This window comes from Podarcis tiliguerta (genome assembly GCF_965153285.1).
Source record: "Podarcis tiliguerta genome assembly, chromosome: 3".
NCBI lineage: Eukaryota > Metazoa > Chordata > Lepidosauria > Squamata > Lacertidae > Podarcis > Podarcis tiliguerta.
Genome location: NC_139536.1, coordinates 78964166 through 78986822, shown reverse-complemented (window position 1 = coordinate 78986822; position 22657 = coordinate 78964166). Strand labels below are relative to the sequence as shown.

At 39.9% G+C, this 22657-nt stretch overlaps 2 protein-coding genes across 10 annotated transcripts in view; one reads left to right on the top strand and one right to left on the bottom strand.

Moving 5' to 3' along the window:
- The window catches only part of PRSS35 (serine protease 35), a 152528-nt gene that overhangs the window by 56287 nt on the left and 73584 nt on the right, over nt 1–22657 (top strand). The gene's annotated exons all lie outside the window — the stretch shown is intronic.
- Nucleotides 1–22657, bottom strand: part of ME1 (malic enzyme 1) — a 116493-nt gene that overhangs the window by 59840 nt on the left and 33996 nt on the right. For all 3 annotated transcript variants that reach the window (XM_083431176.1, XM_083431175.1, XM_083431177.1), the window contains 2 exons: nt 12306–12381; nt 9565–9726 (listed from right to left, as the gene is read on the bottom strand). In XM_083431176.1, coding sequence (XP_083287302.1) covers nt 9565–9726; nt 12306–12381 — 238 coding nt within the window. The remainder of the gene's footprint in view (nt 1–9564; nt 9727–12305; nt 12382–22657) is intronic.

Below are 22657 nucleotides of genomic sequence, written 5' to 3'. Positions count from 1 at the left end.
CTTGGGTAATTCCTGTTCAAGCAGGGCAAGGAGCTGTGCTTTATTCTAGGGGTACTCAAGGGTACACAGTATCAGCACCTTGTTTTTCTAAAAGAAAAGCACTGGTTAAAAGTGTGGCACTTACTTGAATAATTTCATGGTGAGTACCAGAACCCTTTTTTTTAGTAGAAAAGCACTGATAAGGAGGCTGTCCCACGAGGAGTGTGGAACTAACAGGCTAAATCTGTAGGTATATCATGGAGCTGTTGCATCAGCAATAAGCTGTCCGCAACAAGTCTTGCTTGTCCCTCTTTCAAAAAGTGATCTAGAGAATAATCTGGCTATACTATTTAACAAGGAAAAATAACCTCTCCCTTAACTACGACAAGTCAGTTTAAGAAGACACAAATCTGTATTCTGTCCCTGTTTATAGTCTCAGTATTAATGGCAGTATCTGTTGCTCTAGTAGTCAGTACAGGATAAAGTATGGAGTAAGGTTTTTTTTTCCTTTTTGAGTATTCCAATGCATTGTCTTTAATAAATTTGCTTGTCAGAGAGTTAAGCTGCAGCCAACTAGCAGCTACTATTTCAAATCAAGACTTTAGGATAGCTGTAACAAAGGCCCTCTTTCTATTGCTCTTGTTTAAAGTTGAATAACTGAAAAAATATGGGACACTTTAAACTAAAACATACAGATGGTTTGAACAGTGAATCTTGATAGTAGCAACCAGAGCCAAATATTGTCAAAATATACTTCTTCTTCTGAACCAGTATCATGGATTTACAAGGTCACAGAACTCTGATATACAATCCTATGCCAACAATATCAAATACTCATGTTTCCTCACTATCTCATACTACTTAGATTCACAATTCCCACTGTATGAGTTGGGATTTCAATGCAGTATCTTCTCTAAGCAAGTATCCCACCCCACTCCAGAGGTTTGCTGCTGCATCTCACCTGGTAGCAGCTGACATGACCTCACAGGGGCAGATTTACCTAACCTAGCAATGTTCTATATGTTCCTGGTTCTTGGCACTGTCTAAGTAGCAGCAGCAGCAGCAGCAACAAAGACACTCGTGGTGTCAATGCTAATTAGGTCAGACAGCCCCAGCTTCCAACTATTCCTACTACTGAACTACAAACTTTAGCCCCTTTTCTTCCCATGTTGCTTCTCTAGTGGTCTATTTTTCTAGAGAAAGAACAAAATGCACTGAAGCCAAGTTTCATAAAGCTCCAGGAAAGCATTTAGGAAATGTGCTCATTTATTCACACTAAAGTGTTGACAACTTTCTGGTGTCAGACTCTAAAAGCTAAACTTATAAACATTTCATGAATAGCAGACCCATTGATTTCAGTGGTCCAAATCCTAAATAGTTTTTGTAACCAATAGAACTGTGAGTGATTTTAGGATGGCCAGCTTACAGTCCAGCTGAGGCTCCTGCCAGGTATAAGTACTTTGATAAGTAGTTGGACTTGAATTTAGTAGTGGAGACTTCCAACATTTACTGTACATTGCCTGTAAAGTACTGCCAAAGTAATTGAAGCAACATGAGTACTCTTGCTGTTTCTGTGGAAAACCTGAGAACACAAGTCCCCTTTGAATCTTCTCATGAAAGCTGCCAATATGTTTCAGAGTTGTGCTGATGTGAAGCTAACTTTCCAATGCCCACTGCAAGCCTGTGGCTCAAAATAGGCCCAACTTCCGAATCTTTACAGCCATCTATCTGCACACCTAACATTGTATTACATCTTGAGTTGCTTCTCAAAATCTGAGGGTTCTGGCACATTAGGACAGCAACCCAACTAACCAAAATCTTAATAATTTTGCTGTACACTAGATGCTCCTGGGCAGGCACATTTCATTCACAATCTTGCTGCAATGATGACACAATGAAGTGCATATCTGTTGGAGAGCTTGGAATGAGCCATGCACATAGCAGGCTATCCAGGTTTCTATGCATGCTGTGAGCTACGCCATGAAGACTGGGCATAGCCCACCACAACCATATGTTCCCTATGTCCACCACATATACACAGTCTGGGCAGATGTCAAGATGCTCTCATGCTCACATGCCTCACTCAGATTTCTGCTAGGTATACAGCAGAAGTATGGATATTTTTCACTAATATGTGAACTCTCATTTAGGGCAGATTTTTAAAAAATTGCCTTATATACATCATGAAGATCAGAGCCCAAGACAAAAATGTCACCAGCTCATGCTGAGGAGTTCAGTACTGATTGGGCCCACCGACCACTATCTGACTCAAGGTGACTAGATTCTTTCTAGGAATTCAATAGTCTAATGCAAGTACTGGACATGACACATGGGTGTGTTCCTGTGTGATAGAACACACACACAGATTTCCTTTACTCTATTTACTTTCCATTTACAGCCCAGGTGGAGCTTGCTAGCTCAGGGAGTAGGTGTGGGTAACATGCCTTGTCAAGCCCAGATAATGCAATCAACATGCAAGGTGTAAAAGTAAAGCAGACCTGGCCATGACCAGGTGGCCATGGAAGAAATTCTGATAATATATTAATCTTGTGATGTAGATTTACACAAGTTGTCTTCCTTGAAAGTAAACTATCTTTTGGTCAATGTTGCTTTAAAACAGCAGGATCTGTTGCTACTGAATTTGACTTTTCCATTCAGAGATCTGCAGTTTCAGTTATTTGCCCTTTTCTGTTTGATCGCTTTTTATATGCTTTAGCAGCAGTGTGCTGTAAGTTACATTAGACTTACAGTAGTTGAGAAGTTGAAAGCTATGAATTCATAGGACATACTTTGATGCTTTTTTAAAAAAAGGCAAACCAAAACCTGCTCAAAGACTGTTTTCAGTGCTACATTTTTGCTCATAAAAGGCTGGCTGTTATAGTAGAGTTAACATGAAACTGATACATGTGCATGTTGTTTAATCTAGATTTATCACTAAGCTTCTAAGTTCCCGATACCCCTGAGCTAAAAGAAATACAGAAATTGCCATTTACTGCATTACAGTTGTGAATGTTTGAGAGCATCAAAAATAAGAGATTAATAAACATCAAGAAGAATTTGTAAAATCTCTGGCAGTTTACTGAAAATAATCAGTTGCCAAGTTAGCAGCTAACAAAGTAAGTCAGCCAAAGGTCTTCTATGTTAGGAACAAATAGTATTAGCATAATGTAGATAATGCAGCTGAAAGCTAGAAACCGCCTACCAATTTTGTCATTATGCTGGCATGTGGCAAGTATAAATAACTATTCCTAAACAGTAGCCTGGTCTGCACACGCAGATGAATTAAATGGGGCCTTACAGTTGTTCACCCACAGCTAGCACCTAAACAGCAGACTGAGGAGGCGCACAGGTTAGCTGGCTGAAGCCTTTTCCATTATTATGAGATGTATTATATTACTATTTAAATTACAGTAATTATTTCTGAATTTATATCTATACAGAAATTAGCAGATGTGAATTTTATGCACCTTTGTGTCCCCTTTGTGCTGATTTTCTAGTGATGCATTTTTGTCTTTTGGGGTGATGCATGAATAGCCACCCTATTTGCAGCTGTCCTGGTTTTCTATTTGCAGTAGGTTTCTATAAATAAACATTCACAGTGCTATCTGCCACCTGAAGTCTGAAATGGCATAATCTATTATACCACCTTAGTAGTCTATCACTTCAGTCTGCTCCATATGAAGCCTCAAATGCAGTGATAATATGTTACTACCGTAGTTTGAGAGCTGGTGTGGAACAGTGGCTAAATTTTCAGCATAATCTGGGAAACCCTGGTTGAAATGTCATTTTAGTTATCAACTCAGTAAGTGGCTTCTGTCAAGCCACTATTTTCCAAACCTTAGTCCACTAAACCCCCTCTGCAACAGGAGAATACTTTGCACACCTGTTATACCCATTGCTGATATACTGTGTCTGCTATTGCTATATAAATGACAAGTTGTATTAGTTAAAAAATATAGAAACCTCCTGGATCATAGTTTTTGCTCTAGTATATTTTTTCTACAAAAACTATATGCTTTCCATTTTATTCCACTTGTATTTCATACAAAGAGGAAGATTTTCAAAGGGAAGGAATAGTCTCTTGAGTGAAAACTGCTTAAAAGGATTTGAAGTATGTTAATTATTTTTGTTCTTGTTTATTTCAACAACATTTCTATCCTGCCTGATTATAATAAAACCTCAAAGTGGTTTATAAAAAATATAAGACAACAAAATTATCAGAAAAAATAGTTAAAACAAGTATTTGAAATGTTCAAAAGCAATTAAAATGAGTAAAAAGCTAAAACCAGATTAAAATACGTGGCAGCTTGTAGTATGTATCTGGTTCTTCATTTTAGAGGTCCCCATGATAGGTTCCTGCTTCCCATCCCTAGAATACCACAGCGTCTGTGCATGGAAATGGTCCAGTGACACCTCATACTACAGCAGCCTTCTGCTGTTTATCATTTTGAAGGCTCCTCAATATAAAATGCTTCCAGCAGCCACATCTAGTAGTTCGCTTAAGCTAAAAGCATTGTGTTTAACAGGCCTAACAGAATACTTGCTACGCCCACAAACAAGAGCGTGGGAAGTGGCATATCCATACCAATCCACAGCTATACCTGCAATTTATTTCAAAACTGCACCATCTCAGTCATGCATACAGATATGAGTATCACGGTACAAGTCCTACAATGAGGGGAAGGGATAACAGTGCAGGCCAGCATTGACTTGATAATATTCACACATGTTTTATTTGCCACATTTCAAAAACATGTAGATTCTTTATAAATATTGTCTTGTTTAAATAAAACACAAAGTCAGCAATCTCAGAGGGGTGTGTGTGTGTGTTTGTGCGTGAGAGAGAGAGAGAGAGAGAGAGAGAGAGAGAGAGAGAGAGAGAAGACATCAGGGAAGCATTTAAAGTCTACATTTCCCTCCTGCACACATGTGTAATAAAACACATTCCAGGTAATATGTGCACTGGCGTTTCCATGTGCTATTTTACTTAGTACGTTCACAATTGGATAACACTCATTGTAATTTTATATCCTTTGATTTTTCTTCTTCTTTGGAACGATTCACTCTTGGGTTTCGGAACACTCTGACCTAATTCAATGTAAAAAATATATTTGGATATACATGGTATAAAGACTGTATTACATTAAGATGTTCCAAATTTTGTGAAGTTTAATTTATATAAATTATACATTATTTTCTAAAGAAAATAACAGCTATCATTAACATCAATTTTATCTGTCAGTCCCATGAGGAAACAACAGTAGAGTGCATTTGGACATCACCATGAACTACAGTTAATGGTTTACCATAAATGTGCTTATTGCACCCACTTTGCTCCTGTCTCCTAGTGCACAGGAGAAGCAAACCACAATCCAAACTTGGGGTCATTGTTTACTTGACTCAGCTAGTGAGGGGTCTTGGAGGGTGGCATCTTAATACTTCAATCCTAGTGCAGTGGGTGAAGGAGCTGCTTCTTCTTCTTCTTCTTCTTCTTTGGGAATCACTTGTAGCCGAGTAAGATTGTCTTCCATGAACACAATCTTTACAGTGATTTTTAGGAAGTCTTTATTTGCACCAGGCATCCTATTGGGGAGACTCAGTTTTCTGAGTGCATGTTCTGGAAGTTGGGCAACAGGGGCAGTACAGAATTACTATTGGTGTACCGACCTCCCCGCTGCACCACGGATTCCCTGCCTGAGCTGTTTCAGGCCATGGTGATTGTTCTCCTGGTTTGGTTGTCCTAGGGAATTTTAACATCCATGCCGACACCACCTTACAAGGGGCCGCTTGGTACTTCTTGGAAAGAATGGCCTCCACGGAGCTGTCCCTGAATAAGTTTGGTCCGACCCATAGCCTCAGACATGCCTTAGCCCTGGTGTTCAGCTTTATGGACATGGGTGATCTGACATTAAGTAAAAGTGAAACATAAGAAGTGCCATGATCAGATCACTTCCTGGAGCAACTAGATTTCTCTGAGACCCTTCTTCTTCACAGGGAGGTGGGACGGATTCAAATGGTCCACCTCCAACACTTAATGGATCCAAATGCTTTCCAGAGAGTGGTTGGGGATGTTTTATCCCATCCTCTCAGCTGATTCCCTGGTGGCCCGCTGGAATACAGAGTTAGCCAGGGCTATTTACTGTCTGGCTCCGAAGTGCCCTCTCCAATTGCATGGAGTCCTGACGGCCTTGTGGTTTACCCCAGAGCTGAGGTAGGTAGATGAAACAATCGCTGAGATGGCTAGAGCACCAGCGGCGGAAAACTCATTCTGAATCCGACCAAACATGGGTTAGAGCTCAATGTTGAGCCTACCAAGAAGAACTTCTTCTTCGCCGCATCTATTGCATCTGCAGAAAACAGCAGCAGGAGACTCTTTCAGGTGGCTCACAATCTAATGGAACCACCTTTGCCTGATGAGGACCCTAAGATTTCCTGCAAAGATTTTGCAAACTTCTTTGCAGTTAAAGTTGCTCAGATTCGGAAAGAGGTAGACTGTGGGAGTAGGGCTGGGGTGGGAGAGTGCTAGAGTCCTGACTAGTCAAGTTGCATGGGATCAATTCTGATCTGTTACCTCCAAGGACATGGACAGGCTGCTTTGAGGAGTGAAACTGACCACCTGTCTCCTTGACCCTTACCCACCCTGGCTCATAAAAGTGAGCTGAGAAGGGCTGAGCAATGGGCTCCACGGGATGATGAATGCTTCCCTCTGTGCGGGAGTCTTCCCAGACCTGCTGAAAGAAGCAACTTCTTAAAAAAAACATCTTTAGACCTGCCAACTATTGCCCAGTCTCAAATCTTCCATTCTTGGGCAAGGTGGTTGTGTGGGCAATTGCTGAACAATACCAGGCATGCTCGGAGGATGCCAACCATTTGGATCGCTTCCCATCAGGATTCAAGCCTCATTATGGGACTGAAATTGCCTTGGTTGCGCTGGTCGATGATCTCCAGTGGGCTAGGGACAAAGGTCAAAGCTGTTTCCTAGTTCTGCTGGATCTCCCAGTGGCTTTTGATACTGTTGACCATGGTATCATTCTGGACCGGCCAGAAGGGTTGGGAGTTGAGGGCACTGCTATACAGTGGTTCTGCTCCTTCCTCCTAGGTTGTGCCCAAAAAGTGATGTTGGGGAATGAGTGTTCAGTCCCCTGGGCTTTCACGTGTGGGATACCTCAGGGTTCCATTCTCTCCCCCATGCTTTTCAACATCTCTATGAAGCCGCTGGGAGAGAACATCAGGGGGTTTAGGCTTGGTGTTCATCAGTATGCGGATGATACCCAGCTCTACTTCTTTCTTAAATTGGAACCAGTGAAGGCAGTGAATGTCCTGTGTGAGTGTCTGGAGGCGGTTGAAGCAAGGCAGTGCTTTGCATAACCCTTATGACTTGGGAGTAGAAAAAGAATACTGCATTACACCTGAATCTTTAAGTCCCTTGTGGTTAGGTTTTTCTTCACGTTATCCAAGGCTGAAAGGAGAACAGGTGCACAGTTGCTACCTGGCCTCAAATCTTACTGGCTGCTTCCACACAGAAATACTTTTGATTTCGTGCTTTCGGTCCAAATCCAACATTCATGAAACAGGTTTGGGCTGTCTTTCAATATTTTCACACATAATTATTTTTATTATTTATTGAATTTATATACCACCCTATAGCCAGAGGTCTGTTGACACATCCTGTGCATCCTGGGCTGGAACTAATAATTATGTACATGGAGGCTGGAGGCAGATAAATTGTTCCTCTCATGTAATCCACCACCTAGAGAAGGTGATTCATGTAGGTCCAGCTCTAGCTAGAAGCTCCGGTGCAGAATCATTTTGTTCCTACTAAAACAACAATTATCTGTATGGACCTGTCTGTGGCTTGGGAACATCTAATAAAATATTAATAATATCAATAATAATATCAATAATAATAATATCAATAATAAAGTAATAATAATAATAATATCAATAATAAAGTATTGAAGCTTGCAGCCTTTGACTAGGAATTAGACAGCTCTGCCTGCCACTGGAAGTGCCATTTCACAGCATAATAAGATCGCAACATTCCAGTTTCAATGAAACACAGTATTTTTAAGAAATCAAAATAGTTTCCATCAGAAAATTCCCAACTAGCTTTAATAAATTCAGTCTCTTCTAAGACTATCTGCTTCAGTGACACAGGCTAACATACTGTACTGATCTGTTCGCTGTTTCAAATTGAATTCCAAGATTCTCTCTGTCTTAATGGCTGGGAAATCCACTGCGTGCAATTTTATATTTTTCCTTATTTTCTGGAACAATGACAGTAAATGGTCAGATCTGTTTTCAAAAGCATTTGATGTTTTTTGCATTCCTTTTCATCACTACATAGTTTAAACCATCCAAAATATTTCATCACATCCCATTTCCACTATTCCCCTTCTACAACTGAGTTTATTAAAATAGCCTTATACAAATCATTTCCATAAGTTTTGCTCTGCAATAATGTACATCATTACCCCACTTTACAGAAATTGCCATGTGCCCAGGCATTCCTAATCATGGGGATTTTTCTTTTAATGGATACAATCATGAAGACAGATTTTAAGGTTAAATAACCTTCACAAATGTTATTATTTTCAAGCAAGAGTAATATAATATTACTGCACATATACAGTGGTCTGTATCCGGTAAAATCTTAGTGTGAACAGTTCTTCTGCTTGCACTAGAGGATGTCTCTGATTTCCACCAACCTCCCTATTTTGTTGAAGGCCCTGATACACCACATTGCATTCCTTTCTGGAGGCATTCCACAATCTTCAGGTACAATTTTTTGGAATAGCCAAAAGAAACGGCAAGGAAATCCCATTCTGTGAGTAGAACTCCATTTGCAGTTCTTAGGATCCAAACTAGTGTTTCCTAATGTGCTGCTCATAAAATTATAAGGTCACCACTACCAGGAACAGCTGGAAAATTTATTTTCAGTGTAGGAACTACATGGATGGAACTAGAGCATAGAATGTAGTGCTGCTGTCCCATTATTTGCACAAGACATTCCTTGAGCCTTCCTCTTGTGCCAGGAGGTAAACCCATCCCAAATACTAGTGCATTAAACTATAGCAGGCGCACTATGAAGGAGTATTTTGCAGGTGTGCCATCACCAGTCCCAACTTGTTCTTGGCACACTTGACTTTGACAAAACATTGTATCTTCCCTTGTGTTGCGCTCCGTATCCCATGGAGCTTGCTCAGGACACTGCTGCAGCAAAAGCCTCTAAATTTGCATTAGGACAGTGTTCTTCAACATTGGTTTTCGAAATATTATTGGAGTATAACCCCACCAACCCAAGCTGAGGTAAGGCATGATGGGATTTGTAGTTCAACAACATCTGGAGACCCAAGTTGAAGAATGGCTAGTCTACAAAGACAGACTGATTGCCTAGACTGCAACACAATGTTTAAAATATACATCAGAACTACTGTCATGCAATGAGTGAGATTTGATTTTTTTTTCTGGGAAAGAATGTTAGCCATACCCTTTCAGCTGAACAGGCAAATACTATTGCACAGTTTTGTCCGTTTCTTCCTTGAAATATATCAAGTGTTCATGACAGCATGAAACAACAGTTACCTCATTGTCAGTTCCCACATCAAGCATAACAGGCAGACACTCCTGGGGCTTCATTCCTCCGCATGCTGTGTAAAGTGCTAGTTTGCCCACTGGGATGCCCATTCCATAACAACCAAGGTCTCCAAGGCCAAGAATACGTTCTCCGTCCGTCACCACAATAGCCTAAAGGGAAAGCAGTATAAGCAGTGTAAAATTGGAAACGTGTCCTAAGCTCTTTTCATGTCCGTTCGTAAATAGGTTGATTCAAATTAAGAACAGTGGCAAAGCATTCCATACTGCTTTGGTGTGTTACATTTTCTCTAGGGCTGTTATCTGAGCAAACAAATTGTAACTGCAAGAGTTATAGTTGATTAATGTATCCATGATAATGTATCCATTATATTTGCATATGAGAAACAAATAGATGCAAAGTGGGGGGAGGGGGAGATCTAGGTCTGGTTCATGTCTTGAAGAGAAACTGTCAGAGAATCCCATGTTCTGAGTTCCATGTTAAAGAAAAAAGGTGGGATAGAAATGTCGTAAATAAATGAATTTGCCCTGCCATTCATGGAAGGGTCTTTGATCTAACAGAGGTTTCCACAAATAGAAAGGAGAAGGCGATTTTCACCATTTTCCCTTCCTCTTGGAGACCCCTAAGCCTGGGCCACCTCCACGTTATTCTAGATGGTTCTCTACTCCCCTAGTGCAGATATTGGGGGGGGGGGGGCACAAGAGGCTGCAGGCGCAACTTCCCCTTCCACTTGCAGAATCCTCCAATAGACAAAAGACACTTCTGTGAATGGAAGTGGAACCGTTGGTTAAAATTTTTCAGTATTCTTAGGTGGTGCAAATATGTGCTACAGCAAAGTAATGTTGGAAAAGGTATTCTGGCCAGAATGCCTCTTTTAAAACTGCCATTTGTTTCTATTTCTATTTTTTAAAAACTGCTGCCCAAGTAATTGGTGCAGCATTTTAACAGTCGTCCCCCCTCCCCCCAAAAAATCAGATACTATAATTAATTGCTCAAACATTGATACTGAAGCAGCTTCTGTGATTGAAATAGAAAGAAAGCTTGGCACCCTGATCCTAAACACTTGCACCAATGCATAACTAACATACTGCTATAACAAGTCTGAATAATTACACTGTGCTGGTCTAGCAACTCATATTTTCCGATTTAAGGATTGTTTTGCTGACAAAAGAAGTCTGGGTTTGTCTTCTGGATAAACTTTTTAAAAACTGTATAAGATGATGTGAACAAGAAAATTGCTTAAAGCCATTAGACGTCGTTACTGGTGAAAAAGAAGGGGACCAGGCACATTAAGGCCCAGGAAATTACATGCTCTTTGCGTACAGCTTTATGTACGCAAAGAGCATGTAATTTCAGTTTCTTTTAATGAATTTTTCTTCTGCTAAATTCTTGAGGAATGCAGTCATAGTTATTTAAAAATCAAGTATTTGGTGCTGCATTCCATAGAAAATTTTCTGTTCTATTCTGTTCTGGCTCCACAAGGAAACAACATATAAGTTGGAAAGAGGTATAAGACCCATTGGCTATTGTCACTACCACCTCCCAGAAGCCAGAACATGGAAAGATGCACTAGTTAATGTAGCTGGAGGCACAAGTGACTTCAGTGGCTAGCAAAACATTTTATAAGCTTTGGCTGGTAGGCCAAGCAGCTCCCACTGTGGCCTAGCAACAGTGACCCACATGTTGGTAACCTAAAGACTGGATTACTGTAATATGCTCTATGCACAGCTTCTCTTGAAGCTGGTTCAAACTGAGGTAAGCTAGGCTGCCAAGTGGGGCAACTGCCATGATCATATTACACCAGTCTTGAAGGAGATGCACTGGCTGCCAAACTGCTACCAAGCCAAATTGAAGACAACACATATGCCCCTGTACAACAACTTGGTGCCTGGATATCTGAAATAATGCCTGCTCCCATACATGCATACATGTCTTCCCATGTGCTGAGATATTCATAGGAGGCTCTGTTGGTTGTACCACTGCCTGCTGAGGCAAATTATGCAGCATCCTGGGGGACAGAGTTTCCCATAGTAATACCAGGCTTGTGGAATCCCCTTCCCTCTAAATTAAGGCAGGCAACAAATTTGATGAGTTTTTAGTGCCTGTTTAACTCATTTTTCAACCAAGTGTTGCTGGCTCTTAATTCCTTGCTCGGTTCTATTGGCTACAGTGCTTTGAATTTTATTATGTTTTCCAATATTTTAGTATGTGGATTTAATTGCATTAGGTGTATATATTGTAAACCACACCAGTATCATTTAGGTGAAGAGTGGTATATAAATATTTTAAATAAACAAATAAATTGTTATCAAATGTGTAAATACTACAGTGACCTCAATTCCAATAGGGAAAAGAAAAAAGTGAGGGAGGTCCATGTTAAAGATTTAAGGCATAAAAAAACACAGTAAAATGACTACTGTGGAAACTAGTATTCTGCATAGATCAGTAACTATGTACTATTCGAGGTGGCCACTTTTTATAAATATTTCATGTGTAGTAGTAAGGGACTTGTGGCAAACTTGTAATAGATTAGATTTTCAATTTACTTCCAATGATTCATAACATACATTTGGATTAATACTTTGTTTGGTGGTATTCAAATATACAGTCCTCTACCTACTCACAATCTACACCAGATCATTCTGCTAATCATATAGTTCAGCTCTGGCTTCTATTATTATTTTAGTCATCCAGAGACCTGACATATATTACTTGTAGCTAAAGAACCTACCTTGATGACAGCTTCAGGCCATGCTTTAAGCAGTGTTCCAACATGTCCTCGATCATGGGGAGTGATGAAGAGTCCTCTGTAAGAAAATGATTTAAATTTAAAACTAGCCTTTTCAGGCATGAAGCTTTCTCTTTTTAAATCATTATCACACACATATATGCGCACACACATGATGTACACATGCTGGAAACACAAACAACCAAGAACCGAGGATAGGGCTAGGCAGAATTGATTGTCACGGGGGGGGGGGTGTTCCACAGAATATCACTGTGTCAGAGGATGAATTTAGACACATGTGCATCTAGGTTTTTTCTCCCATATCTGAAGAAGTGTGCATGCACACGAAAGCTCATACCAATAACATCCTTAGTTGGTCTCTAAGGTGCTACTGGAAGGTGCTACTGGAAAGAATTTATTTATTTTGTTTCTCCCATATAAGTGAGTGGTTGGCACTCCTATGTGGAAAAGCTAGACATAGCCAGCAGTGGAAAAGCTAGACATAGCCAGCAGGGACACTGCTGAAGTAAGGTCAATATGCATGGGATAGCCCAGCCTAACAATGTCAGGAATTTCTATGGCGGGGATGTGACTGTGCAGATCACACAGAAATGCATTTCATGTCTACCTGTTCTTCCTATACACATACCCACACATCATGACAATAGGCTACAGACGTAACACAAGTTCCCAACATTCCTTCCCACAGCATGACCAAAAAATGGAACCCAGGATGTGGTTACACAGACTAAGGATGCCATGGTTCCCTGTGAATTTCATTGAGTTCCATGGACAACATAAAAGAAACTGTAGTCTGAGACATAGCTAAGGCGATATTTGCAAATAAGTGTGGCAAATAGAACTCCTAAGAACAATGGAAATGTGTTCTGTGAACCAAACTAATAACTGTATACATCTGTATACAGGAAAGCTGGAATAGCAAGAGTCCAACTTGGGAGATTTTTTATCAACATTAAAAACTAGTTAGAGAGATTGTAACATGGTATGCAAAATGCAATGAATTTTATACAATCAGAAAAAAACAAGGGGACTCCTGCACTGTAATAGAAAAGACCATGACTTCAGTTAACCTAGTGTTTTGATAACAAACTTAACTCAACAGATAAATATGTAACAGGAATTATGCATATGGGAAATATGGGGTCCAGTTTAAATAAAGGGGGAAATGTAGATGATTCATTGTAAAAGTATAAATGTTCACACGTATTTTCATAAATTCTACAGTGCAGTAAAAAGCTTTGGCTAACAATGCAATCCAGTATATGACTCCTCAGAAATAAACCCTATTGATGTCCATGGGACTTACTATTAGGTAAACGAGTATAGGATTGCAGCCTAAATATAACTTTTAGCATGTTTTTTCCAGATACAGAAACCTGAATTTGACCTTATCTTCATTATACAGTATGTATTTTTAAAGCTATTTATATGTGTTTGTCAGGAGTGAGATGGGGGAATGCTGCTAATTCTCTTGCAAACTCTCTGGGTTTTTGATACCAATGACTGTGTCTAGACGAGATCCACTTAAAGAGTTCTTAAAGAATTCAGATCTGAAATTGCTGGTCTTCTAACAAAAATATACCCAATGACTGGAAAGTAGCCAATGTAATACCAATTTTTAAAAGGGGGTGCTAGCCATTAATATCTTAGCAGGGTAGTAACACTTTTGTTGTTTTTTGAAGGATACTAATATTTGCAGACTTATTTCAGCCTTGTGCCAGAAATGGAGAACCCAAACCATATTAGGCTAAGTTCGTGTTCACAACATTCTCATGGGAATATTCCCATGCATCTTCTTAGATTGTCTAAGTAAGTCACAGCAATAAATATAATTTATCACTACAGTATCATAATGTGAGTATTTACTGCAGGATCTTCTAAAATTCATAAGATTTTATTGGGTGTTTAAAATTAAACTTCTCATGACCCCTCCACCCTGATTTCTAACCAACATTGTTACAATGAAATTATTAGGTTTTTCTAGAACTAAAGGGGGGAGGGGGAATCACACTGCCCAGGCACTACAGAGGTATTATATGAAATACAGTGTCCTGCTTGGGGCACTTATTTAAGAAAGATGAATTCAAATGCAAGCAAATATAAAGAAAAACTTCTTTTATGTAAAATATGAAATATATCCTCCCAGTAATTGATAATCTATTTCATGAAAAGAGGTTAAAACAATGCAACCCATTTAGCTAGGAAAAAAGTTCAAGCTGGCAGTAGAATTAAAATGTGCTAGAGATGAGATAATCATTTTAGATACAGCATTCCAAGGATCAAGTAAAGAACATTTTAATGTTTGATGTTTTACTATGTTTTTATATATGCTATAAGCCACTCAGAGTGGCTGAGGAAACCCAGCCAGATGGGCGGGGTATAAATAAAATCATCATCATCCACACACAAAAATTGCTTGGATGCTAGTAAGGAAAAAATAATTACCTTGGTTCTTGAACTCAATCTGTTCTGGAATTCCGTTTGACTTCCAAAATGTTCGAAAACCAAGGCATGGCTTCTGATTGGCTGATTGGCCCCAGAAACCATGCCAACAGCCGAAACAGACATTTGGTTTCCAAAAAACATTCACAAACCAGAAACGGTTTGTGGCGTTCGGGAGACAATTTGTTTGTCAACTAAGCCATTTGGGAACCAAGGAACTACTGTATAAGAAATGTGATGAAAAAATAGCTATTAGAAATACAGTGGTACCTCTGCTTATGTGCCCCTCTTGTTACGTATCCTTCGGGATATGCATGCGGCAAACCCGGAAGTATATTTCCAGGTTTCTCTGCACGCGTATGCACAGAAGCATCCTATTATGCCGCACGCGTGGGCAAACATGCAATTCCTGTTGCGGAAACCTCAGGATCTGACCAGAGTTCCAGAACGGATCCCATCCACAACCAGAGGTACCACTGTACCGTAGTTATGAAAGGCAAGAAAGCCATAGCTCAGTGGTGGCAGAGCATGTGCTTTGCACAGAAGATCCCAGGTTTGATACCCAACATCTCCAAGTAGGGCTAGGAAAAACGTCTGTAAAAGACCCTATGGAGAAGTCTATGCTAGATGGCTCAATGGTCTGACTTGGTATAAGGCAGTTTCCTATGTTCTTGTAGTAGCTAACAGTTTCCCAAATACAGTAAGTTTTTTTCCAACAAAAAAATCTGTAGCATCAGTTGGTGCTCACTGGAGTCACAACTTCAAACAGGACAAGGGCCCTCTGTATACACTTGTGGGGGAGGAGAGTAAAGTTTCTTATTGTCTCAGGATCAAAAATTGCCACAATAGTATAATAACTGTTTTGAAAATTTGATATCAAGCATCAAGATTGTCAAGCCACATTTGCCTCCACTCATAAATGCTTCTTATAATCTATGCTCTGTCGCTGGCTCCTAATTTGGAGATTACATGTATCTCACATAAACACAGCAAACACATCTTGTTTCTCATGATATAGATTCTAGTCCACAAAAACAGGCCTTATTAAACTTGTTAATCCTTAAAGTGTTATAGGATTCTTTGTTGTTTTTAGATTATTTTCAGAATATTCCACTGGAAGTAAAACTGTTCTGTCCTCTAGATTAATAACTCAGGTTTGGGCAGCTCTTGGGAAAAGAGAATCCCAGACGACTCCTGTAATATTTTAGCCTGCATTAGCCTTTAAAGCAATCTGCAGTTTCTCTGCTAAGAAGTAATTCTATCCAGAGAAGACTTTTCAGGCTGGAATTTAAAAAACAAACAACCTCAACATGAGCCAATTAGGTCATTTACATGGAAGGTGATGATAAACTGATGATAATTTACCATTTTCCAGTTTATTTTTTACCCTTAGTTTTGTTGCTAATCAATTATCTTGTTCCATCTATTAGTATTAATACTTTTATGGCATGGTTGGGGTCACTTGTAGTTATCTGCTTGTCAGCAGATCATTGTAATCAATTCATTTTGACATGAGAAGGAGAAAACAATCTTGGCATAGAGAGAAGATAACTGCTCTTGCACATTATGCTGTGGTAGATCTCCTAATACAAAAATTGCACTAAAAAAGGAGCAGGACATCAGTAATGTTGAAATATCCTTGGGACCTTTCTTTCTGGCACCTCTAGAACTTGAGTCTGATTTATGCATTACCAGGAAGGCAGTACTGCTGAGAGAAGTAACAAAGTAATTTGCCTGTTCCATCTGGCTCCCACACAGCATACAACCCAGCCACAAGGAAATGGATCCCATGATGCAATAAAAATGAAGAAATCAGTCCACTGAAAGCTAAACAATGTCAGTCCACTTGACAGTAATAATACATAGGATAGGGCTCCTAGTCTTCAAACCTAAACATATTCACTAAGAAACCTGTTCTACTGTTCACTGAAGAGTACATATTTTTAGGATTGAATCAAAAGAAGAACTGTGAACATTCCCTGTAGCATACACATGTTGGTTTAGAACTTCAGATGCAATAGTCAAGCTATATTTTGCCTCCAAACCCATTTCACACTATGATCTCCAATTTTGGTTTAGCAGTAGCAGCCACTGTGGTGGGGCAGAGCCACAAAGCCACTCTCCTGTAGCAAGAGTTCCAAATTAAAGCCAGAGGCAAGTACAGTGGTACCTTGGGTTAAGAACTTAATTCTTTCTGGAGGTCCGTTCTTAACCTGAAACTGTTCTTATGCTGAGGTGCCACTTTAGTTAATGGGGCCTCCTGCTGCCGCCGCACGATTTCTGTTCTCATCCTGAAGCAAAGGTCTTAACCCGAGGTACTATTTCTGGGTTAGCGGAGTCTGTAACCTGAAGCGTCTGTAACCGAAGGTACCACTGTAGTGTATTTTGTATTGTTAACATCATTGTGGAAGTAACTCACAATCACAGTATTAATTCAGTTGCTAGCTGTGGTTTGCATTTATTTTAACACAGAAAACAAAGCAAAAATGCCTACTTTGCAATTTAAGTAAAAACATATTTTTCAATATATTTTAGAAATAAAATTTGAGCTCCAAATTAAACAAGTCTGATCACTTTTGGGTCAAACACTGTTATTACATTTTGTTCCAGTAGCATCAAACCTGGGCACCAGACAAACAACACTTTGTGTTTGATTAATTTTTACATTGCAAAGCTGTGGTATGTGACATAATTATGAGGAAGGTTTAGAACAGTCCATCTCTTTTGTTTGCTCATCAGTGGCAATAAGCAAGATGGACACAGAGACAAAGTACTGGAACCCCCAAGCAATCCTGGAAAGACCAATCTGTTTCAAAATAGTAAACTTGGTACTTGAAAACAGTGAATACTATACTAACCATTCATTATTAACTGGCAAAGCCGCTCCATAATGGACAGACAGAGACAACCTGTTTGCAATGGAACACTATTAGAATATGAGCTCCCAGAGGCAGTGACTGGAGATAAAGGAAATCAGACAGATTGAGGAGCAGGGGCTTCCTTGGGACATCTAGACTCATGATGTTAAGGTGGGGGGCATTTGTCTTTAGAAAAGGAAAAATACAGACTCTGATGCTTGCTTTTCCAGGAAGGAGGGGGTGAGGCCATGAAGAGAGGTTGCAGGAACTAGTGCTGACAGGTCTTGGAGTTTGGCCCAGATTGCTAGGACCTTTCTCTACTACAGAGGCTCACTGGAAATCTTCCAAGCTGCTGAGGACCTGGGGCAACCCCTGGAGTGAGAGTCTGAGAATGTGCTGACAGCTGAATCCAGAACTCTATGTGCTGCTGAGGGCCTGAGTGGATAATCTTGGAAGTTAGGGACACTATTGGAAGGCTGAACAGGGACAGCAAAAAGACCCCACTGGCAAATAAGAACATGGGGATAGAGTAGCAGATAAAGGACTCCGGAACAGAATTCTGTTGAATTAGCTCTTCTCCTGCACAGTGGTACCTTGGGTTACAGACACCTTGGGTTACAGACACTTCAAGTTACAGACTCCGCTAACCCAGAAGGAGTACCTCGGGTTGAGAACTTTACCTCAGGATGAGAACGGAAATGGCACGGTGGCAGCGGGAGGCCCCATTAGCTAAAGTGGTACCTCAGGTTAAGAACAGTTTCAGGTTAAGAACGGACCTCCAGAACGAATTAAGTTCGTAATCAGAGGTACCACTGTATAACAATGTAAGCTGTGGCAATCATACAACAAAGAAGTTATCCTGAAACTACAAAAGCACAGAGAAGGAACCTCTGGCCTCTGCCATCAAAAGCAAATGGAACAAGGGCTGCTGGATGGGTCCTGTTTCATTTTGCATTGTAATGTGTTGCAAACTGGCTTTGGAGATCATTTGAGATTTGCCCAGAAGTATGTTGACATAGCCAACCACCTTATTCCTGTTGCCTCTGCTACTTGACCTAGCCCAGTCTGGCATAAGGGTAAGAGGGGCAGTCTAAGGAAGAGCTTCTCTCCATTGCTTGCTTTATGGATTATTCCTTCTGAAATATGAATGACGGAGTTGACAACAGCATGCATGGGGGCAGATGTGTAGTGTATGTAACACTTAGCGTATGTAAAAAGTTATAGAAATAAATCAGTCCTAAACTTTATGCTTGACAGTGTTAAGAGACCCCACGATGACTTATTATTACAGAGACAGTATGTCAGCATGACAGGTAAATATATCAGGACAAAAACATGAACTTTTATCTACATTCACAATTTAATGCCATCCTATCAGTTGCCTTCATTTTTATTTTTAACTCACAGTAAAATTACTAATCTATTCAGGATGCCATCCACCAACTACTGCTCCTTCAGAGGCATTTATAAAATATTCAGTCTACTGGAATCACACTCAGCCACTGATGAATATTCAAGATTTTGCAGTCCTGCTTCCTTCACATAATTCCCCTTATCCACCTAATATGTGTAACATGAGCAGGTAGAAAACTCTATAAATTGTATAAATTATTTCATTTTATTGCTGATTTTTATGCTGGCTATCACACAGAGTATATTTTAATTATGACTTCATTAAAATATATTAGTGAGTCATTGACCTAATAGACTGTCAAAACCTTGCCATGGAAATTTTAAAAAAGAAATTGGATGAATTCCTAAGGTAACATTTGAAAGGACTAAGCATCTGGACTTTATCTGGCCCAGAGTCAATAGAAAATCAACCCTAATTCATTAGAGAATATAATGTACTTATACTCCATACTTTTCCAAATAAATTTCCAAACATCTCTCTCTGTATAGTCTTCATCTGTACCTACCACAAACATTTGATGAAAACTGAAAAATATCAACCATCACACATGATCATCCCCTATAACCAGGTGCAACAAAATATCAGAAAACAAAAAGGGAAATAACAGAGCTAAGGAAGCTGTAGCCCTCCAAATATTGAACTCAAACTCCTGTTGACCCTTGTCAACATGGACAGTTGTCATGGATGATGGGAGTTGTAGTCCAAAATCTGGAGAGCCATAGGTTCCCTATCCCTTTAACAAAGACACCTCATGCAGTGTTTTTTACTTGATTTGTAATTATATTCTAACAATGCAATCCTAAGCAGGCCACTTGTTCACATTAAACCATAGTTTTATTTTAACCATGGTTTAATGTGACATGCAAACCAAGCCTGTGTATTTTGATGCAATAATTTATGCAAAATGCACACAAGCATTCCCAAAATGCCTTTTCAGGGAGGGTGAGAGAGACCTAGCCACATGATACATCCCAAAAGTCATGCTACCTTGCCAGGCTTCTCAGAATGGAGGGTGACATTAAAATATGATTGCCCACTTATGCAACAGAAATCCACTTGTGCGACAGGTCTTTCCATTTTTCCTCTCTCTCCCTTCCAGCCCACATGTCCCCAAAATCTGCTCCAGAGGGTCCCCGCTCTCCCCAAGTTGTTTAGGTGGAGCAAGTGGAGGATGTAGTAGGGAAGACAGGAAGGAGACACCCCATTGCATGATGCTACATTGCACTACATGGGGTCTCATCCAATGGCAAGGATACATTAAACAAGACAACATAGATCAAGCCTAACAAATTATACTGCACTCATTTATCAGTCCAAGATGCAATTCTCCCTCACTTTTGTGTGCAGTATGATAAGGAACAGATACTAGCCTTTAATTCAGACACCACTTTCATGTATATAAGGTGATTCCCTAACTGAAAGATACCACATTTATTTGAACATAGGATCACCTCCTACAAAATACAATAGAAACCCCTCTTTCTAGGAGAGGAAGTTTGTGAACCACATATCTGCTCCTGATCTTACCAGAATTTGGACAGGGAAGGGATGGCAGAACATGCTCTATCTTTTGGTTTACAGTCTACAGATTCACACTCACTAAATGCAGAAGGTATTTAATATTAAATTTAAGGATTATTCTAAAATGGGATATATTTTCTTCAGTAGTTTAAGTTCCAAATGATGATAGTTTCCCCCTGCCCTGCTGATTTCCAATTATTGCTCAAGATTTCGTTGGTGCAAATAATTGAACTTGCTTTCCATATTACAAATGGAAATGCAATCCTAATGTTTAGCCTCCTCACTTTTCAGAAGTTTCCAAAACTAAGCAATGGAATACTTGGTCATGATTTTTCCTTACACTGAGCTTGCTAATAAACTTGAAACACCTGGGTGTTCCACAGACGGGGCAAAGAAGTTGTTTTTGGCATCTTAACGAAAAAGTTCCATTGAACTTTCCCACACCTAAACTTGCAGCTTGAAAAAGGTGGTGGTGGGGAGACTCCCTCAAAGAGCTGCTATTTTATAGGGGAATTCTTCCCCCCCCCCCCCAACTTGATTTATGGCAAAGATAACCTTTTAATAAAGCAACAAGAATTGTCCCACACATGACAGCATTTCTTATATCACTGTACATTGGAAATTTCAGTTACAACAGCTAGTATTTTTGCATTTTTCAGGCCAGATACATGGTTAAACACAGATTCTTCCCTTCTATACTCTGCCAGCTCAAACTACTGCGCAATTCTACAGTAGCAATATCATTCATGTGCAGCTAAATGAGGCACCCCATATATATATATATATATATATATATATATATATATATATATATATACACACACACACACACATATATATGCGCTGAAATGTAGAGTGCCTCCTGTTCCGAGTTTCAGTCATTCAACCAGGCCCTTTTCCAGGATATTACCGGTACATTTCACTCCTCCAGTTTTCACACACACACACACACACACACACATGTTCAGGCTTCCAACAGCCAGCCAGCATCCTGTGGTCATAATGCTTGCTCAGTCCTTTTAGGGCATTCTTGGGTTTTCTTCTCCTTCATGTGTTTTTCCCAAAATATTTTTGTACTTTTGTAAACCAGTGACTTCCTCCAAGCTTTCAAATACCCTCCCTCTTGCACATAGATCATGTCATTTTGGCTACATGAGCACCTGCACTCATACGAAGTTTTATGTCCGTGATTAGTATATAGGAATCTAAAAGGAATTTTGCAAGAATCTTATATTAACACAGAAAACACACATCTCCTCTGGAGTTCCTTTGCACTGATGTCAAAAATTGTGTGGTGGTGGTAAATCACCCCAGTTATTTCCAACCATTTTTATATAGAAGTTTAAGTAGGAGCCACTAGTGCTGTTCACCTGCTCCATAATATTGAGGTACACATAAAATATGTGCCACTATCAGTTGATTATGCCATGGAGACAATCACGTTTTATTGGCATATCAAGAGAGGCAAGTTCAAGAAGGTCATTCCATCACAATAGTACGTACTGGTGTAGGAATATGCTTGGTTTTCCTCAGGCAGAATATCTGCAGCTATGCAAAAGATTACAGAGGCAAAGGTTTTACTCACCTCAGAAAGAAATGCTCACTCTTATGTTATTCAAATTGATCTTGCCCATCATCAACACTTTCCCCAAAGAAGCCCAAAAGAAACTCTATAGGCTTCTTTCCCCCTGACTTTTCTCAGCAAAAGTTTTTCTATATAATTTCCAGTTACATAAACAGAGCAGCAGAAGCATTTTACCTAATGGCAGCATGACAATTTCGCTGGAAGGGAACATAGCTCAACTTGCAGGTTTAGCTACTATACACAAGCTAGCTGCCCTTAAGTGTGTACTTGAGCGAACAAAAGTAACCTACAACCCAGGAACTGGTGGATACGCGGTTGCTTTCGACTTCCATTTTATATCATAAAAATAATCACAACTCTTCATCTCAGGGTCATGGGTTCGGGCCCCACATTGGGCAAAAGATTCCTTCACTGCAGGGGCTGGACTTGATGACACTTGTGGGAAGGATCTCCTTGCGAGCCTGAGGGGCAGCAGGGTTTTGCTGATGCTACAAAGCGGCGGTGGCTGCATTAC